Source organism: Struthio camelus, chromosome 2, assembly GCF_040807025.1.
Source record: "Struthio camelus isolate bStrCam1 chromosome 2, bStrCam1.hap1, whole genome shotgun sequence".
Lineage (NCBI taxonomy): Eukaryota > Metazoa > Chordata > Aves > Struthioniformes > Struthionidae > Struthio > Struthio camelus.
The window spans coordinates 75,500,264-75,518,423 of record NC_090943.1 but is presented as its reverse complement, the minus strand read 5'-3'; the positions used below and the strand labels follow the sequence as shown (position 1 = coordinate 75,518,423).

The following is an 18,160-nucleotide window of genomic DNA, read 5'->3' as shown; positions in this document are numbered from 1 at the left end:
ATTCTAAAAATATCTGGAATATATCTCTGTGTTTTTAAATTATCCTGAAAATTGATTTTGATTGATTTTTTTAAGACTTGTAAATACTGTTCCTTAACAATATTTTCATTTGCTTGGTATCTTGTTTCAGCACATCTTTTTATTTCCTGAAGTGGAAAAGCTAAAGTTTGAGGACCTGCTTTCTGGCATTATTTTCCCACGGCTTGTTAGGTTCATTCAATTTCTCAAGCCAGCTCTTCATACAATGAATCTCATCATGGCAGTCTCAACAGATAGCAAAAAGACCAAAGCAACTCAGCTCTGCTCTAGAAAGACAGTGCCCCATATTCTGTGATGTGTATTTAATCAGGGATTGTGCTGCAGTGTGCTGCATCTGACTTAAAGGTGGAGATTCCTGCATTTCTCCTATCAAGCACATTTGCTTATTTAAAGTACACTGGAAAGCAAACGTGCCTGTGTCTTTGTCTATTGAATACAGTATGGTTGCTATATAAAGTAGTATTTCAAGGAATTGCTCTTATATTTCTAACTCTAAATCAAATGAAGCCAGATTTGGTTTTCTGTGTAACATATGCACATCCTGTGCATTAAGGTCTCAGCGTGAATATTTTAGATGCAATGTTTATTTCATGTTAAAGGTTTCCTTTATCCTCTCCAGATCCTGTGCTTCGGCTATTTTTAAACAGTCTCTGGGGTGATATACTGGCCTACTGACATATGCTCTTTCAACTCTCTTCTAAAAGATACTGACTTAAATTCCCTCTTGGAGCTAGCAGGTATGAATTTAGCCTGTGTCTTTCCATGCAGAGCAGTGCATGTGAAATTATAATAGGACAGGAATGTTATAAAGCAGTAGAAATTGAGGAGTGGAAGCTCAGGAGGGATAGTCTGTTTGAAGCATAGGCCTGGAAACAGGTCATCAAATCCAAAAAAGGAAAGCAACGATAATGTAAATTTCACATAAATCAGTCACTGTCAGATTGATTTAATCAAGAAGGGTGAGAGATGCTTTCTCGTACAATTTCTTGGCTGCACTTAATTTCATATTTGGTCTCTGATTAGATTTCATTCTTCAGGAATTGACTTACTAAATGTTCTAAATTGTTGATCTAAACTGAAGAAGAAGGTAAACTGCTGCACATCTTCTGCAGCAAATAAAGACTAAAAATGATCTGAAATTCTCAAAATCAATCTGTTATCGGGACCTCATTGCGTTCCTTCCATAAGATGGAATTCTTAGAGTGTTCCCTTTTTTTAAGTAGGGACAATTCTAGTAGACTTTAGATACTTACTTCTGAACACATAACTTTTCTCTTAGTTGTCATTTCAGGAAAAATGCATTCTAGTCTCATTATTAATGTTTCTGAATAATACTTCTGACTGGCAAATTTATTTCAACAGGTTGTTTATCATGAAAGAAGGGATTCTTATTTGCATGCAATGATTAATTACAAGCTGGTCTTTTATCATCTGCAAATATGCTTAAATTTAGTGACATACAGGCTTTCCCATAAGGTTCTGATTTCTCTTATTGCCACTTCTGAGATATATTTTGCTTGTTTCATGTCACAGATAATGATCTCTTGTTGATCTGTTGTTTATTTTCAGTCTGCAACAAATTTAGTGGACAAGGTTGTGGTGTTGCAGTGAGAATATAAAAACATATGAAATGCACTACTGGGTCAGGCCAGGGCACCATCTAGTCTGTTTTTCTCATCTCCAGTAGTGGCATAAAAGAGATGATAAGGAGAGCACACTTTCCTGACCACTTTCCATAGTTCTTTCCTCTCCTCTACCCTTAGCATCCACAGCTGTTACATTAAAGTTGTTAGAAGGTACGCTGCAGCCTAGACGTTAAGGACTAGTCCTACATCCTTAAATCCAGAAATCCTTATTGACCTGTTGTCCATGAATTTGTCTAATCCCTATTGAACATGGTAGTACTGTCTGCCTTCATCATGCCCTGTGGCAGCAAGTTCCAGAATTTCACTACCTGGTGTCTAAAGAATTACTTTCTTTTATCTGCTTTAAACCAATATCATACTAGTGACATTGAGCACTCCACAGTTCTCATATTGTGGGATTGGGTGAATGACAGTTCTGCAATCAGTTTATTCACTGCCTTTATGATTTTGTAAATGGCAGTTTTATCTCCCCTCATCCTTCTCTTCCCCACAGTGAGCAGTCACAGCCATTTTAGTCTCTCCTCCTAAGGCAACTGCCCTGCCTGTGGACCCCAGTGTCCACTGTTTTATTATTTTCTTTGGAAGAATCAAACAAGTGAAAAATAACCTTGGAAAAAATGAAATAATATGAGCTGTATCAAAAGAGGACTACATTTGTTGACTGTAAAGAAAGTGCTGGAAATATAGACAAGCTTAATTTCATTTTTCCCTGTGCAGATTTCTTTAAATATCTGGACAAGGGAAAAGATGAACAGCTATTTAGCCAACAAGCCATCATGAAGGATACTTGGAAGAACTGGGAAACACTGGGAGCTGTTTTGCTAGGCTATCTGCTCCATAGAGCCCAGAAAGAATGTGTTCTGAATCGCCCTACCTCTGAATATGTATGTATATCATGATCAGTGGGATTTGCTGGGATCCTACTCAAACAATCAGATGCAGCAGGTCAGGACACACTGTAGCACACTTCAAGCTAAAAATTATTCATTTGTAAATTCTCAATTCCTCTACGTTGGCTTAAAGTGCACTGTTTTAAAGTGGACTACTGAGGAAACGGAAACTAGAGTAAAACAGCCATAAAACTACATTGATTGGTTTCAATTTCAATTGGACTTAAGAATGTACAAGCAATGGTAAGCATGTTTTCTAAACATGGTAAAATTCACTTAAATTTATCTTTTCCTGCACTAAACTTATACTTTATATCTTGACTCTGATTAATGAATGTATACTTTACCTTAAGGGATAATTAGTTTGTTGAAATAATCTCTAGGTTTTGATTTGAAAGTGGACCAAGTAGTTTGCAGATTTCTTACTTGAGATTACCTAGAACTAAGGATTGTGATCCATTTTGTAGTGTGACAGAACAAGCCATTCATATTTACCTTTTACAGTTTTATTAAAAGGATATGCAAGCAAATAACACAGTCAAGCAAGATAATGTATTACAGCTTAATTAAACTAATGCAGTGATAATTAAGGTCCCAGGACTAAATTTATAAATCAAAAGGCTCCCTTCATCACATCATCACATTTAATGTAATCAAATCAAATGGTACTCAAATGGAATTATAAATAAAGATGAAGTGGGAGACAATTACTTGGAATAACTATTGTATCTTAAGATTTAGTTTAGGAGGACTGAGTTTCTTTGGCAGTCTTAGAGCCAATATAGTCTACCACTGGTAGACCAGTAGCAGATCCATCAAATATTTACTCATGGTTATGCAAACAGATCTTTACTATATCTTCTTTGCCAATGCACAACATGGGGCTGTCTGTTGGGGAGATCATCTCTTGAGTCATAAGAAGAGACAACGGTTGCAACATGAGGCTGCAGGTAGGACATGTACATTCTGGAACAGTACTTGTAAGTTTGTTGCTTGTATAATTATTACACAGCTGGACTTGGCATGGAGGCAAAGCCTTTCTCTAGGGCTGTGGACCCTCAGAAGTTATGGTCTGAAGGGGATGTTACAGCCCCAAACTACATAAAAACATGAACTTAAGTGTGGCTTCTTGTAAGCCATTTGTGTGAGATAAAGATGGAATAAACCATCAAAATTAAAAAAGTGGCTTAATTCACATCCTTTCCATATATGCACACTCTTCATGACAGTCACTTAAGCATTCTGGACTTTTTGCAGATAAAAAAAATTTAAGGAAAGAGGAAGCGTGCATCCATAAGTTATCTTAATGCTTGTTCATCTGAAAATAGAAACACTTTGTACCTTACAAAATGAATCCTGTTTGTAATTAAACAAGCTTTCCTGGAGAGATTGTGAAATGTCCATCACTGGAGATATTCCAAACTGAACAAAACCCTCACCATTCTTGTCTACCTTTGAAGACAGCCCTATTTTGATAGACCAGATGACCTTCAAAGGTCTCTTCCAACCTAAATCTTTCTATGATTCTCTGATTTCCTGTCCCAACTCAATAAACAGGCCTAGGCTCCCTACAGGTGAAACAATTATCTAAAACTTCACAGAACTCCTTGCACTGCAGCATTACAGAAAAAAGCTAGCAACTGCTTTCAGCTTCTCAGCTTGCCTCTTAATTGTATTCCCCAAACATACACAGACCTCTTTCTCATATTCAAGAAAAAATATTCTGACTTTGTGCCTCCTCAAAAAGCCCTTCTCTTTCAGCTGCACCCTGACTCTGATGCTGCCTTTTAGCTGGGCTCCCTGGTCTCGTCTATCCTGGCATCATGCCAGTTCCATCCTAAAAACTAACGATCAAGAACTCCTGCCTGAACTGATTCCCTCTCTGACATCCTTGCTGAGCAGTTAGGTCAAGTGGAAAAGAATAAGATTGATTCGTTTTAGAGATCAGGTTGAGGAACAAGAACAATGGGGTTCCTCTGGGAACTGAAGTAGTGCGTATGAGGACTTGCCCAAGGCAAGAGAACAGGCCTTCTCCATTTTTTCTGGGCTTGGAATCCCTCTCTGATTGCTCACTAATGTCTTTCTGATCTCCAGAAAATCTTCCAACTAGGCAGATCTCTCAGCTTGATGTTAGTAGGGAGGCTACAGGAAGATGTGCTTTCTCCCTCTTTTTTATGCTTTTCTATAGAAATAATTTCCATGTGTCCTCAAACACATACACAGCAGTAACAATCAGATTGCCATTTTACAAAGTTTAGCTCATCTGCTGCTCTTTATAAAAACAAAAAAATCAGTGGAATATAGCTAAACCAAGTATTTTGATCATCTTTCCTGAAGTATTTTTTTCTGTCTATAAAAGGATTTTACTTCACAGAAATATTGCTCACGTTTTGACTTGCTGTTTTATCCCCTCTCCCTAATGAATGAGAGTTATTTTCTGACTCTTTACTTTAAGCTTTTTTTAGGCAATTTCCAGCTATCTGATACAATATCTAATGAGGAATTAGATTCCATTACATGAAGGCTTAACCTTCACGAAAAGCACTTGCCAGGAGTCATCAATATTTAACAGCTGTTGTTATTATGAAATACTTCACAGGGTAATGTGGCTTGTCTGCTTGCACGCAATGGTTTGAGCGCGCGCCAGGCCTCTGTCAGATGCAGGAGAAGATTGACGGGCGGCTCGATCGCGTGACAGGGGAGCTCTGGTTAGTCAGCAGTCTGCTTCTGCAGAAAGGCCTGCACCCCGCCTCGGGTTTCCTTCAAAAGGGGCTCTCCAGCCGGGAGGGAGAGGGGGAGGGGGTGAAGGGTGGAGTTTGAGCTGAGAAGGTGGCTCCGTGCCTGCCTCCCGCCCATGAGCAGCCAAGATAGCTGTGAGCCCTAATCACGCAAAGCTGTCCAGAAAGTGGATACTGTAAAAATGCATAGAGGAGAGCAAAACTATCAAGCAACGGCGTCACTTTGATACCCCTTGTGCATGGAAAATATATTAGACTCACTGAAAAATGAGGGGAAAAAAACTGAAAGAGGGGATGAGATCTGTAAAGAAAACAGTTCAGTTTGTACCTTGAATAAATGTCATGCTGAACTTGAGAAACTTCAAAAGGCAGTCAGATTTCAAAGCATCTCTTAAGAAGAAGCAGACTGAGAAAACCAAGTTGGGAGGAAAAACTTTGCATTATTGTTAACATAATTTCATCTGGCATTCTGGTAGCCTCTGCAACATGACAGAACGCTCTCTTATTCCGAGACAGGGTTTTGTTGTTGATTTCTTTCCTGAAGCATTTGTGCAACCTGTATGTTGTGGCATTTCAAAATGAAAACATTCCCTTCATGTAGTTTTGAAATGCATGGTAACTGTTCTTTATGTAGTATATTATTTAATTTCAATGTGTAACAAAGCAGTGCTATCTTTATTGTTACTCAGTGTTCTCTGCAACACTGCAAAAGGAAATTGAATATTTCAGTTGATGACTGTAGATTTGTTTAACGTAATCTCTCATACAGACTGTTTCCTAGCTGTTTTGTTTTGTTTTATTTTGTTTTCTTAGCATTCAGGGTAACATACATAGCTGATTCATCCTGCATCTAGCAGATCCAGGAAGAAAGACCCTGTTTTCACTTCCTTTTGAGTAACAGATACTGAAAGTAAGGCTCATATTCATAACGTAATGTATCTGAAACTACAAGCTAGATTCTGACATTTTGATCTGCCCGTTGTAAGAAACAATTTATCCCCTGGGCAGCACTGGAGAGAAATGATCTCACAGTCACTTCTTGTAGAACAGGCTGATACACTTGCATCATACAGAGTCTGAAAAAGACAGAATTGTCCCTCAATACTCCAAATGAACCCAGGCAAGGTGTTTGCATAAGAAATAGCAAAATGTCTTCGCTGCTCATCCCAGTCTTGTCTTGTCACTTGCTGCAGGTAACCTGAGCAGTGGAAGGTGATGTGTGCCGTTTAGGCCATGTGGTCTCTGGGGTGCAGTTTGACCACACATTAGTTTGTTACAGACTGTAGCTTGGCAGGTAGTTTTTCTGATTATTGTCTGAAGAAAGTATTGAACTTGTGTGGGAAGAAGGGATACAGAGACACTTTGGAAATTATAATCCCATTGCTCTAAAAAATATGGTTTCATGAGAGTCCTGAAATTTCTGTCTCTCTGATTTAAAGAGTGTTCTACAATGAATAAATGTTCTATTATTTCTGGGGGTAGGGAACAGCTAAGGTGGTTTCATTGTGCTTCTTTAGAACAAATAGTTTTCTGTTCTTCACTATGTTCCAGATCTGATTTTCAAGCCAAGTGGTTTATAAATGTAGATAGTAATGCTGATATTAGAACTGGAGGCTCAAAGGAGATGTCAATTTTTTGCAGTATCCTAGAGACAATGCAGCTGTGAAAGGCTCAGCAGCACTGTGCAAGGCAGTCCAATACTCCGTTCATCCAAGTTTACCATCCTTTTTGTGTGTGTTTTTTTTTAATAACTATCTGTCAGTTCTAACTCTACATTCTATTCGGTTTCCACTCCTTTTGCTGCTTCTATAACAGTAATTGGAACAACGTCCTCAGATCTTTGAGTTTTCCTTCATGAGGTCACATTGGCAACTTTTTTTGTTTTCTTCTCTCATCCTTTCCCCTGCCTTCCTTGTAGCATCCTTCTGTAGCATCCAGCCTTTCTGGACCTGTGGTTTTTAATGTTGTCTGTGATTGCACCGTGCTCACCAGATTGCATGACCCCACAAAACTGTTAGCCTTTGTAATTGTGTATCTTGTGTTTATCAACCTGTGGCATATTAATATACTCATTCATCTTCTTTGGCAGAACAGCTCCATCTTCTGTTTTATTCTGTGTTCTGGAAGTGCAGGCTAGATAATCTTTGCTCTGAAAAAGGTCACTGTTACTCCTGCTTCCTATCTATTTTGTTTGCCAGTTTGCTGATTTGGAACCTAATTTGGTGAGTGCTATACACTGAATTGGTGACAATCTAGTCTAAAGAGTTTCCTCTCCAGTAGTAAGCAGTCCAAGGCTCCATAAAGCTGAAACTTTCCATTCCATGTTGACAACAGCATTCATCAGTTTTCCTCCAATATCAGTTTTTCTGTTGCCCCGTTCTTGATGTATGGAACTGCAGCAGCCAGAAGTTTTCCCCTCAGGTCACTGAGTCCATCCTTTGCTGTTTGATATTTTTTAGAAAACTTTCTACAATTTGCTCTTCCTTGCCTACGAGAGACATTATTCCTGAAATCTCCAATCTTTTGTTTATTTTGAGCATTGTAGGTTTTATCTTCATTCCAGAGGGCCACCTCTGGAGCATTCTATGTAATGTTTAAGTGTGATCACAGCTGTGTCAGAATTAGAGCCTCAGATAATAATATTGAATCAGATAGTAATATCAAGTAAGCAGTCATAATCAATAGTGTCTTTCCTTCAGTTCTCCCACGTGATTCTTGGTATTGATTGATAGGGATATCGTTAGCCTGTTCTGTTTTCTTTTCCCTATTTTTCTCCTTAGTGAAAGCAGCTTTTCCTCCTCACTCTGTCCTCCTCTGCCTTTCCTCCTGGCCATTCCATCTGAGGATCTGCATGTTTTTCTACCTTGCTTGCTTTCTCCAGTTGACATGCTATCAACAGCAGTAATATCTCTTCTGAGCTGTCACTGTAGTATCAGTCAACCCCTGCTCCTCTGATGGGTGGATTAATGGAGTATTTCCAATGCAGGGAGGTAGAACAAGGGTGAACAGGGAGCAACGGCTCTGCTGCTTTAGGTGTAAAGAACAAACGTGCCTGTCTCTGAGGTGCTCTTGCTTCTTGGCACAAAGGGTATCAATTGTCTTTGATGGTGCAATGGCTTTCTTCACAGTTCAGGCCAGTGAGTAGAGTATGTTATGAAATGGATGTGTGTGGCCTAACATACGGGTAACTCTAGCTGGCAAAGTAACATTAAAATACTTTCCATTTGGAGATGGAATTTATACTAGCCAGACAAGCTGTGGAACAAACATCCCTTGTGCTTCTGCTGCTATGTTTGTGTGAGCCTGAAGGCTAACAAATAGGCAGGGAGCTCTGGCCTGCTCTGTCGGATAAAATAATAGTTTCCACTAATGATGAAGTTAGAAGTAGTGGAATTTTTACAAAGCCAAAAGAACGCCTCAAAAAAATAAACCTTCATTTCCTCTCACCCCTCCCTGTCTGTCCTTTAACCTGTACAAAGACTACAAACCACTGTGTAAGAACTTACAAAAACATCTTTTCTGAGGGGAAAAATTCTGGAAGAGGCTGTTGGAATAGGAGTTGTGCTTCTAAAAACTGCTATCACAACTGTCTAACACTCTGCTGTGAATGGCCATATGTCTCTTCTTATGGACAAACATAGGAGAAGGCTGGGCTTATCAGACAGAAAAAAAGTGACCTCTTCCAATGAATTCAAATGGTATACTAAAATGAAAACGTGAACCAAAGAATCTTTATATCCCATTTATAGTAGCCTAGCTTACAAGGCTGAAAACACAACATTATTTTGGCTGAAAAATGTGTATAGGGATCTGCTTGGGGTTTTCATGATGTATTTTCCCATGCCCAGGGGAGGGATTTATTACATCTAATTACACATTTGAGATGATTGATTTGGGGTAATGACCTACATTATCACTAGCAGCAAATATTTACAATGTAAGCTAAAAAACATCACGAATATTCAATCGGTGTGGTTCTGTGTTGCCATCATCTGTTATAAAATGCTGAGGGATCCTGTGACAGTCCCTCAATAGACTTTTAAGTTAATACAGCTACTGTGTACAGCCCTTTTGAAAGAAAGTGACTCCATTTAGATCATATCCTCAATCATTTTCAACAAATACTATTCAAGCCATTTAAAAATAGGCTTTTTACAAATTTGGTGTCTTACTAAAAATTTAAATCCAGTTGTCATCATTTTTAGTAAAAAGTCCAACAGCGTTTAGAACCTGGCTTGCTGTCTTCCCTTCTTATTCTGAGCTGGTATAAGGTATTCCTGTTTGTCTCTACCCTTTTTGGGACTAGTAGCTATCCCAGGCTGTGGCTGCTATAGCTATCCTTTAGCAGGAATGGACAATGCGTATCAAATGTCTTAGCTAATCTCACTGGTAGGTTCTCCCCTCTCATTCTCCACATGAAAAGGAGAAACTGAATCTCTGTTTGCTACCTGAGGTATTTCCATGCCCTACCTCTGTTAGTCCCTGGAATAGGGTATAAGAGTGAACCTGATTCCTTGAATGTTACTAAGACTGATTAGCAATTATAAAGACTGATTCCTGTCATACCCCACATTCCCTAGGTGATGCAAAAGTCCAGTCAGGTGATGTGTATAATCAACTCAGTCTTCTCAGAAGTTCTTTCATTATCCCCAGAAATGAGACTGGATTTCAGAGATTTTTCCCTGCGCCCTATGAAAGCTTGAATCTGAGTATTCAAAGCTATTTTAGATCAAGTAACGATAAACCATGTGCAGGAAGAGCAGTCAACAGAAGTTTTGATACCTGCCAAAGTTTTTCTTATTATGAGGAAAAATATATGCAATTATAATCTATAGTGAGAGATTTTCATCATTTTCATGTGATAAATGCCTCTGTTTTAAATTGAGACAGTTCAAGAACATTCATTTGAATCTTAAAATTAGTCTCAGATTCATAGTACTGACTAGGGTTAAATGTGACTGAAAATTTCTGATGCCAAGAAGGTCACCACTGAAAATGAGAAACTTATTTCAGTATCTTGTCTTCTGAACTCTATAGCTATTTCTTTAGATTGTCGTAATATATATTTTTTATAAACAAAACAACTTGCTAACTTTCTTTTTTTTTCTTTCCTATGGGTTTGGGTTGTTGCTTTATGTAGAATACACTAATGGAAAAAATCTGTTCAGTAAAAAATGTGATAGATATTTCATATAAAAAACATCTGGACTGCCAAATATGTATCTACCTCCCTCATGGCAAAAGAAAATTGTCTGTAACTGAGATCCAGACCATAAAGACACTAACTCCCAATTAAATCAATGCAATGTTAAGTGCCTAAATAAGAATTTTAGTCTAGTGGCCCTAATCAGTATGATTTATAAATTGATAATAACTCTTTCCAACAGCTATTCAAGAAAAACACTTTAAGAAGCAAGTTGATCAAACAATAAAAGAAGACAATATATCTAACAAGACTGCTGTACAAGAAGGTGAACTTCTACTAGAAGTGAGTGAAAAATGCTGTCTTTTCTAGCTCTAAGTAATTTATGTAATTTGATGATATACTTGAGTAAATCCTTTGAAGCAACTTTGAGTAAATGGTCTGTCTTGGTATGAGTCACTCAAAAAAAATCGCACTTGTGAGCACTGCTTGCAAGAGCAAAACTGATAGTCATGATAATCCTGTTCAGTCTCTGGGCAGTTGTACTTTGCAACCTTACATCATTAGTGAAGTCTAGTGGGCCATTTCACAGTTCTTTTTCATTTGGGGTGACTGCAAAGATTTGTTTTACTTGGCACATATTTTGAGGATACAAAGAGGAGCTTACCTGGTCTCTGGTCTGAGCTAAGATTATCCTGGGATATTTTAATTTATTCTACTTTCTGAACTGTGGGCTCTGAGGGAAGCTGTGTGTGCAGAAATTATTCTGTTTATTTCTTATTCCCTGTAGAATGATTTTATGTTGGCAGAGCAGCCTAAAGGGGCCATACTGTTACTGAGAACTGGATCCATTAATCTGCTTGAAGAATTAATACTGCTAGTGTGAACTACTATGGCAGTTAGACCATAGCAGTGCATCCCATTTACATCTGAATTTTAAACATATGATGTAATAATGCCTTTTATACACTGAGGATCCATGGAAGTTGCTATTTGAAGAAACATACATAGTGGTTTTAGATAGTGTAATACTCATGTTCTAAAAATCATGTTTTAATGACAGCTCTGAGGCACATGTAAATGTAAATGAAATAGTAACCTCCAGCAAATAAATACTGCATACTATTAGAAAAAAGAGAAAGAGATTTTATCATGGGATCTATTATCATAAGTTGTTCAAGTCTTTGGAATGAAAATTGGCACACAGCTTTTCCTTCTCTTAATACTTTAGAAGATTTTATTTTTGTATTTCAAAGCAAAAAATGTCAGAGGCCCCTGAGTAGTTAGTGGTAGTGCTAAAATGAGGTATTTGACTGTCAGGTATTATTTGTGATAATTGCCATTCTTAATTAATAGGGAGTACAGGACAAAATAATGGTAAATATCGTTAGCATCTAAATTTTAGTGATGGTTCCCCATCTTCAGTCTGTGCTTTGTTTGGTATATATTACATATCCACAAGTTATAATCATAAAAGATCTTTAAACAGTAGCCCTGCTACATGCACACGGAGAGAACACTGATATGTAATTTCAAGTATGTTACAAGAGACTAAAGTTACTGAAGTTGCTAATGGTCTGCTTACTATATGGAATATGAGTCACATTCCTTTTGAATATATAGGAGATATTTAACTCTGAATCATACATAATGTGGGTCGTTAACTGGATGATCAGTTGCATGTTAATATGCTTGTATTCACCAGGCTCCATTTATGGACATATCTTAGCTAGAATAAAAGGTTGAATTTTACTTAGGACATGCTGGGAATGTTCTCTGGGAACTGAATTTGACTCAAACACCTATTCACTGGGCATGGAATGTGATGAAAGTGAGTTTTTTTTTTTTTTATTCAACCAAATCCACCATTAGCTGCTGTGAAGTTTTGACTAAGTAGTTTCATTTGTGATTCCTTCTCAGGAGAAGCCAACAGACTTGCTGGTGGTTGCTATGCTTTGCATATTGACTTGTGAATCTAGCCATTTTATTGGCTCTCAAAACATATTTTGCAGTTGTCAAAAGGGGCTTTCCTTTTTGTGACACTACTTTGCACTGTGTAACCTCTCCTAGATGCTTCTTTGATACAAACCTGATTAATCTGAATCCCCAAATATGTGTGAATAATGCTCTTCCTGACTGAAATGTTAATGGAAAACCAAGGATAGTTGCATTTTTTTTTCTAGTGGGTGGAGTTACTGTGCTTTATGTATAGACAGAAGAATGGAATAAAAAGAACCCTAATTTATCTCTGCCTCTGCAGTCTTGGAACAATGCCGTACTTCCCCTTTCAGTTTAAAAGAAAGCAATGGAATTAGACTGCCTTTAAATTACATTTAAAATATCTTTTATTTTTTAAGGCCTCTACCACAACATGTGTTTTTTATTTAATATTTTATAGAGCTATTTTACAGCTATAATGAAATGGCTTTCATCAGCAATAACAGAATAAACAATGATACCAGTTTTATCAAAGACTTCTTCAGTGGAGTACAGCAGGTATCTAAATAACAAACTTCTCCCAGTGTATTAAGTTTTGGAAATACTTCTTCTGGATAGGAGACTCTTTCCTTGCCATCCTTCTATTTCCTTTTGGAAGGAAGACAAACAAAGGTCTAATGACAAAAGTCCAATTTTATTAATGGTCTTTTCCAGTATAGCCCATTTTTACAATCTTTGCTTTCTTTGGAGACTTCAGACTCCAACTATTTGCAGTAATGATTTTTAGCTTTGCACTTTCTAAATATTTTCCAAGGCAGGTGGTTTTGCAACCCTTGTGCCACATGCCTTCTGGTAAAAAGGGCCACATTCAGTTTCTGAAGCCCGTTACTGAAAACTTAAAGAATACTGGGCCAAACTCTTAAGCAGAAAATTGGGAAAATAAATTATATGGGCAGTCCAAATAGAATTTATGGGGTGTGGTGGTGGGTGGAGAAACACAATAAAACTGTGACTTGGAAAAATTAGAATGAATCACTGGCAGGTATCTTGGCAATAGTCTTGATCCCTGTACTCATCCCATGCCTGTTAGCCACCTCTATTAAATAGAGTGCTATGCTGCACTCCCAATCTTAAGTCCAGACTCAAGAGTCCAGACTGATGTATGGGTCATATCTCATCCGAAAGGGATGCGTATTTTCCATGTGTTATTGTATCCTAGCTGAAGAATTAAGTTATCTGTTGTTGAGAGGGAGGCTCTCTGGATCTTTTTTTTTTTTCAGTGATGTGCAGTCAGACAGCGGCCCCATCCTTTATCATCATTGATACTGCTTCTTGCATAATCATCACCCATTTATTAACCACCACCCTGTTAACATTGTCACTTTATTGACCACCTCACAGCTGCTCTTGCAGGTCTTTTGCTCGTTATAGAAGAATCACTGATGTTTAAGCTTCTGTCTCAATCCTTGCTACTGAAGGAGACATCTTGGTGGTGTTTCTTTCTTCTCTTCTTTGTCTCATCCATTGCTCTTCTCTTCCACTGTTGTAGGCTGCAGCATAGAATTTATGGTATCTCTGTCTCCAGACATACTGGACGCAATTTTTTTCAGGTGTGAAAATAGTGTTTTCTGTTTAAAATGTGACAAATTTATTTTCATTTAAAATTAAATCTAGAAGGTCTAGGCAGCCCCCAAACAGATGCTGATGGAATAAGGCCAGCTGGTTCTGTCGTGCCCCATCTCTTTGATGAATACTGATAAAGGCCAAACCTGGCCTATTTAGGCAGTTCAGTGTTCACCAGCCATTCATACTCCTTCAGGGAAGGTCCATTTTTTTTCAGAATGTTCCAACCCACTCTTTTCCCAGTTCCTAGACAGATTTGTACCATGAGTCCTCCACTCTTAAGGTTTTGGGGCACAACAATCACATTTCAGTGGTTTTGTCTCATGTTTTTCTTTATAGTTGTTCTGAAGATAGTAGTCATCATGCTATCCTGGTATTTATTATTTAATGATACTGTAAGTTTACTCTTCCAGAGCAGGGATAGTTAGATATTCCCATGCCTGAGTTACCTTTTCCTGCTAAAAATAAATAGGAACATATGACTGAATAATTAGGTATCAGATTTGGTTGCTGCTTCACTATAAAACCGAAGTGTGGCAGCAAGAAATGCAAGGACCTTTCAGCCCTAATTTGAGTTGTATCACAGAAGGGTGACTGTGCAGACTCAACATGTGTACACACTGATAAAAAAAGGACCCTTCGCTTATTTCTTTCCTACATATTTTAGAATGATAACAGGCTCCCTTAGGAAAGTCTCCATGGCATTCCACTGATGCCTAAATCACCTACTTTTTGAATTAGAACATCTGCACCTCCCTGGTTTTGCAGCCCACTCCATTATTCTGGAGCATCTGGTGGTAATGACTCTAATCTTTATTCTTTTTAGCATGTCAGGAGACTAGGTCCAGGAGACATGTGCATTCAGTGTATATGCTTAGCAGCAGAATGCTGAATGTTTTGGAATCTCTTTGCTCGTATGTATCAGAGAGACTTTGGTTGTTTGTTCTGGCGGACACAGGACAGACTTCTTAATTTTCACCAATAACAGAAAAAGCAAATTATTGACATTTTGTATATTAATTAACAAAGTCTATATAGCAAAAGTCTTATTTCCCATCCTTACTAAACAGTACTGTAATATCACCTTACTTAGATGCCTAGCATCTTAAAAATCATCTACAAATCATAAACATATGCCCTATTATTAAAAAAAAGGTCTTCAAAATTATGTCTCTCTTCAAAAGTGGAGAAAAACAGTGAAAGCTAGCCTTGGTGGTGCTGCACTTGGATTTCTCCACTGGTATCAATAATCTCAGCTCCATCGTATTGTGCACTTAGTCATTTAAAGCCAGATTTTTCAAACTGAGTTTTGTAGGCATGCTTTTGTTCTATCATTTGGCAGATAAATGACTTGAGATATAACTAATATGATAGTAAGATCACACCTGCAAAGTCTTTTATGCATTTTTATTTTTTAATTCCGTGTCATGGGTATGTGTACCATTGTGAATAGGAATTATTCGGTTTGGCTCTGTAGTTCCCACTGAAGTTAATGAGGGCTTTTTCAGTAGCTTTAATATCAGATAGAGCCTGAGTTTTCTTACTCAAAATCAATGAAAGTCAATGGGTGTTTTTATCTAAATAGAGGATTCAGGCTTTGATGCAACACAAGTCTGCGTTATTTAACATTATGTAGTTACTTTCAAAGTGGCTGCGAATAGTAAGATTTCTGGGAGTTACTTTGAAGAGAGATGTGTACGTGCACATTTTAGCACTGAAAGGTATTTCCAGGTGGCCTCTACTAACTCTTTGAACTAGAGTTCAAGTTTCATTCCAAGGGAGCTGGAAAATGATACATTAGAAAACATCCTATTGGTGCTGTTCTTCACTCTGCATAAGGAAACAACATAGGAAACCTTTTTCCTACTTGGTTTCCTGTAATTTTTTAAAACTTGTTAGTGTAATTCCCCTTCCTCCTTCCAAACTTTATGTAATCAGTACTTGATAAAACTGTGCTCTTGAAAAAGCATTCTAGTTTGAATTTCAGTCTGAGAGCACGAGATTTTGCCCTTCCTGTTGTTTTTTAATTTAAACTTGAAAAGGAAAATTTGGAGTCAGACAAGTGCATGGTTGTTATAGGGGGCTATGATCAGGGCACAGTAAATCTGAAATCAAAAGCTGATAGAGAGAGACTTTTTGTTTTGTTCCGGTCTTGAGTTCCTTTTCAGCTTCCAGCAGTGCTGACTGTCTTAGCACAGTCCTTCCAAAGTAAATCATGTTAGATCATGATACAGTGCTTTACCTTGCAATCTGTTGGTTTAAAATCTGGCCATTAAGACAGTCTCATAGTCTCAGGGCATTTTCTTTTGCAGTTAATACAACTTTTAAAAGTTACCCAAACAACCCTTTTGCTTTCCTTGTTTTTCAAACATGAACCGTCTCCCGGTATTTCAGATGACACGAGCTAACCTGACATTAGTCACGTGGGATGACTTACAGAGAATATATTCATGGAAAAAAAAGCCATAAATAGGGTCAGGAGTTACTTACCTTCTTTATCACATGCATAGATTCACTTTCTTCTTGGCAGGCGCAAGCAAAACACAAAGGAACTTTTCAGAGGTCCTGGTCCTTTTTTTTTTTTTTTTTTTTGCTTTGCAAATAGACATAGTTTTAAAATCCAGACTTGAAATTTGGCATGGGAACAGCTTTGTGCAAAAATATCCTTTCTGCTGCCCTTTAAACAAATAACTAATGTTCTCACTTTTTCCTTTTTTTTTTTTTCATTTCAAACAAATCTAAACAGAAAAGCTTGTGACCTCTGAATACCATTTGATCTCTATTCCAGTCCTTACTGCTACTGTTACTAATGATCATGATGTTGCCATAATGCTTAGGATTCTAAGTTACAGGCTGTGTCATCATTAGCTTAGACAGTGTACCAGAGCAAAAGAAAAAAATGTTGTCCCTGTCCTCCAGATCTTATGGTCTAAATACAAGACAAGAGATGATAGATGCATTCCAATGGACAGAGCGCATGGAAATAATGAGGCAAATTGGTAACCATGATATCAGTAGTCATAGTGTATGAGCAGCTTGACCTTTGTCAGGACTTTTGTACGAGTTTTAAGGAGGGATTTGAAGGAGAAAAATGAGGTACATTTGCAGATGCCTGTGTGGAACCTTTCAGAAACGTGGGAGACATGATTACGTACTTGTTTTCAAATCTTGCATATGAGCGATGGAGAATAACAATAGTGAACAGATCAGAGTCAGTACTCAGCTTCTCCAGCATTCAATGAGAGACTATAATTGAGGGGGGAACAGGCTCTGAATGAATTGAAAGTCAGGATAAGCAGCTTATGTTTAATGTGATAGAGAAGGGGGAACCAGCAGGCAGCCCAGGTGTGCAGAGAGGAGACAGTTAACATTGTTGGTGTTTTGGATTGATATCAGAAAAGTCAGCTTCCATTTGTCAGGACAAAGAGAAACATGTGGCAATGTTTCAGATGTGATATGACACATTTCAACCTAGCTGAGAATTTTAGGTGTACTGGTGAATGGAGAAGCTGTTCCTTAGCAGTGTTATACATAAAGAATCAGTAAGCTTTGGACATAGACCAGATGTGAATCTGAGATTAAGATAATTGTTGCTCTCCTGTTCTTATCTCCAGACTGTTCATTACACCAAACTCCACCCTAGCTTACTTTTCGCAACTGCTTCCTCTCTTTCTGCTCATGCTATTTCAGTGCCTCTGGAGACAATCCCAAGACCACGTGACTTCCTCTGCAACCAAATATCCTGTTTCAACTAAATTAGCTTTTTTCCCCCAAATGACTTCAGGACTAATCCTTGGCAAGTATACTCTCCAATCAATATTCAATACATATTCAAGCACCATGTCATATAGATCTGCTGGGATATAATCTGTTACTAGAACTGGTCTACTTGCATTCAAGTAACTTACTTGCATTCAAGTAACTAAGTCAATCATAATACACTGTTCTTTTCATGCAAGTTTCTTTGGGAATGTTTTATTTTGGAAAAGTGTCCTATTTTTTAAGATGGCAAAGTGATGTATTATAAAAATGAAAAATTAAATAGACGCTTAAAATAATGACTACATTCACACATAATTCATATCTTACAACCGAAGATGAGTGAAATTATAAATTGGTAATCTAATCTGTGTTTCTAGTTGA

At 37.7% G+C, this 18,160-nt stretch overlaps 1 protein-coding gene across 7 annotated transcripts in view; it reads left to right on the top strand.

The window, feature by feature from the left end:
* AHRR (aryl hydrocarbon receptor repressor) overlaps positions 1 to 18,160 on the top strand; it is a 94,958-nt gene that overhangs the window by 47,659 nt on the left and 29,139 nt on the right. For 5 of the 7 annotated variants that reach the window (XM_068936320.1, XM_068936321.1, XM_068936324.1 and 2 more), the window contains one exon: positions 10,701 to 10,801. In XM_068936320.1, the coding sequence (XP_068792421.1) occupies positions 10,701 to 10,801 (101 nt within the window). Of the gene's footprint in view, positions 1 to 658; positions 777 to 3,178; positions 3,526 to 10,700; positions 10,802 to 18,160 lie in introns of those variants that run through there. The other 2 variants (XM_068936326.1, XM_068936323.1) reach the window with 2 other exon arrangements.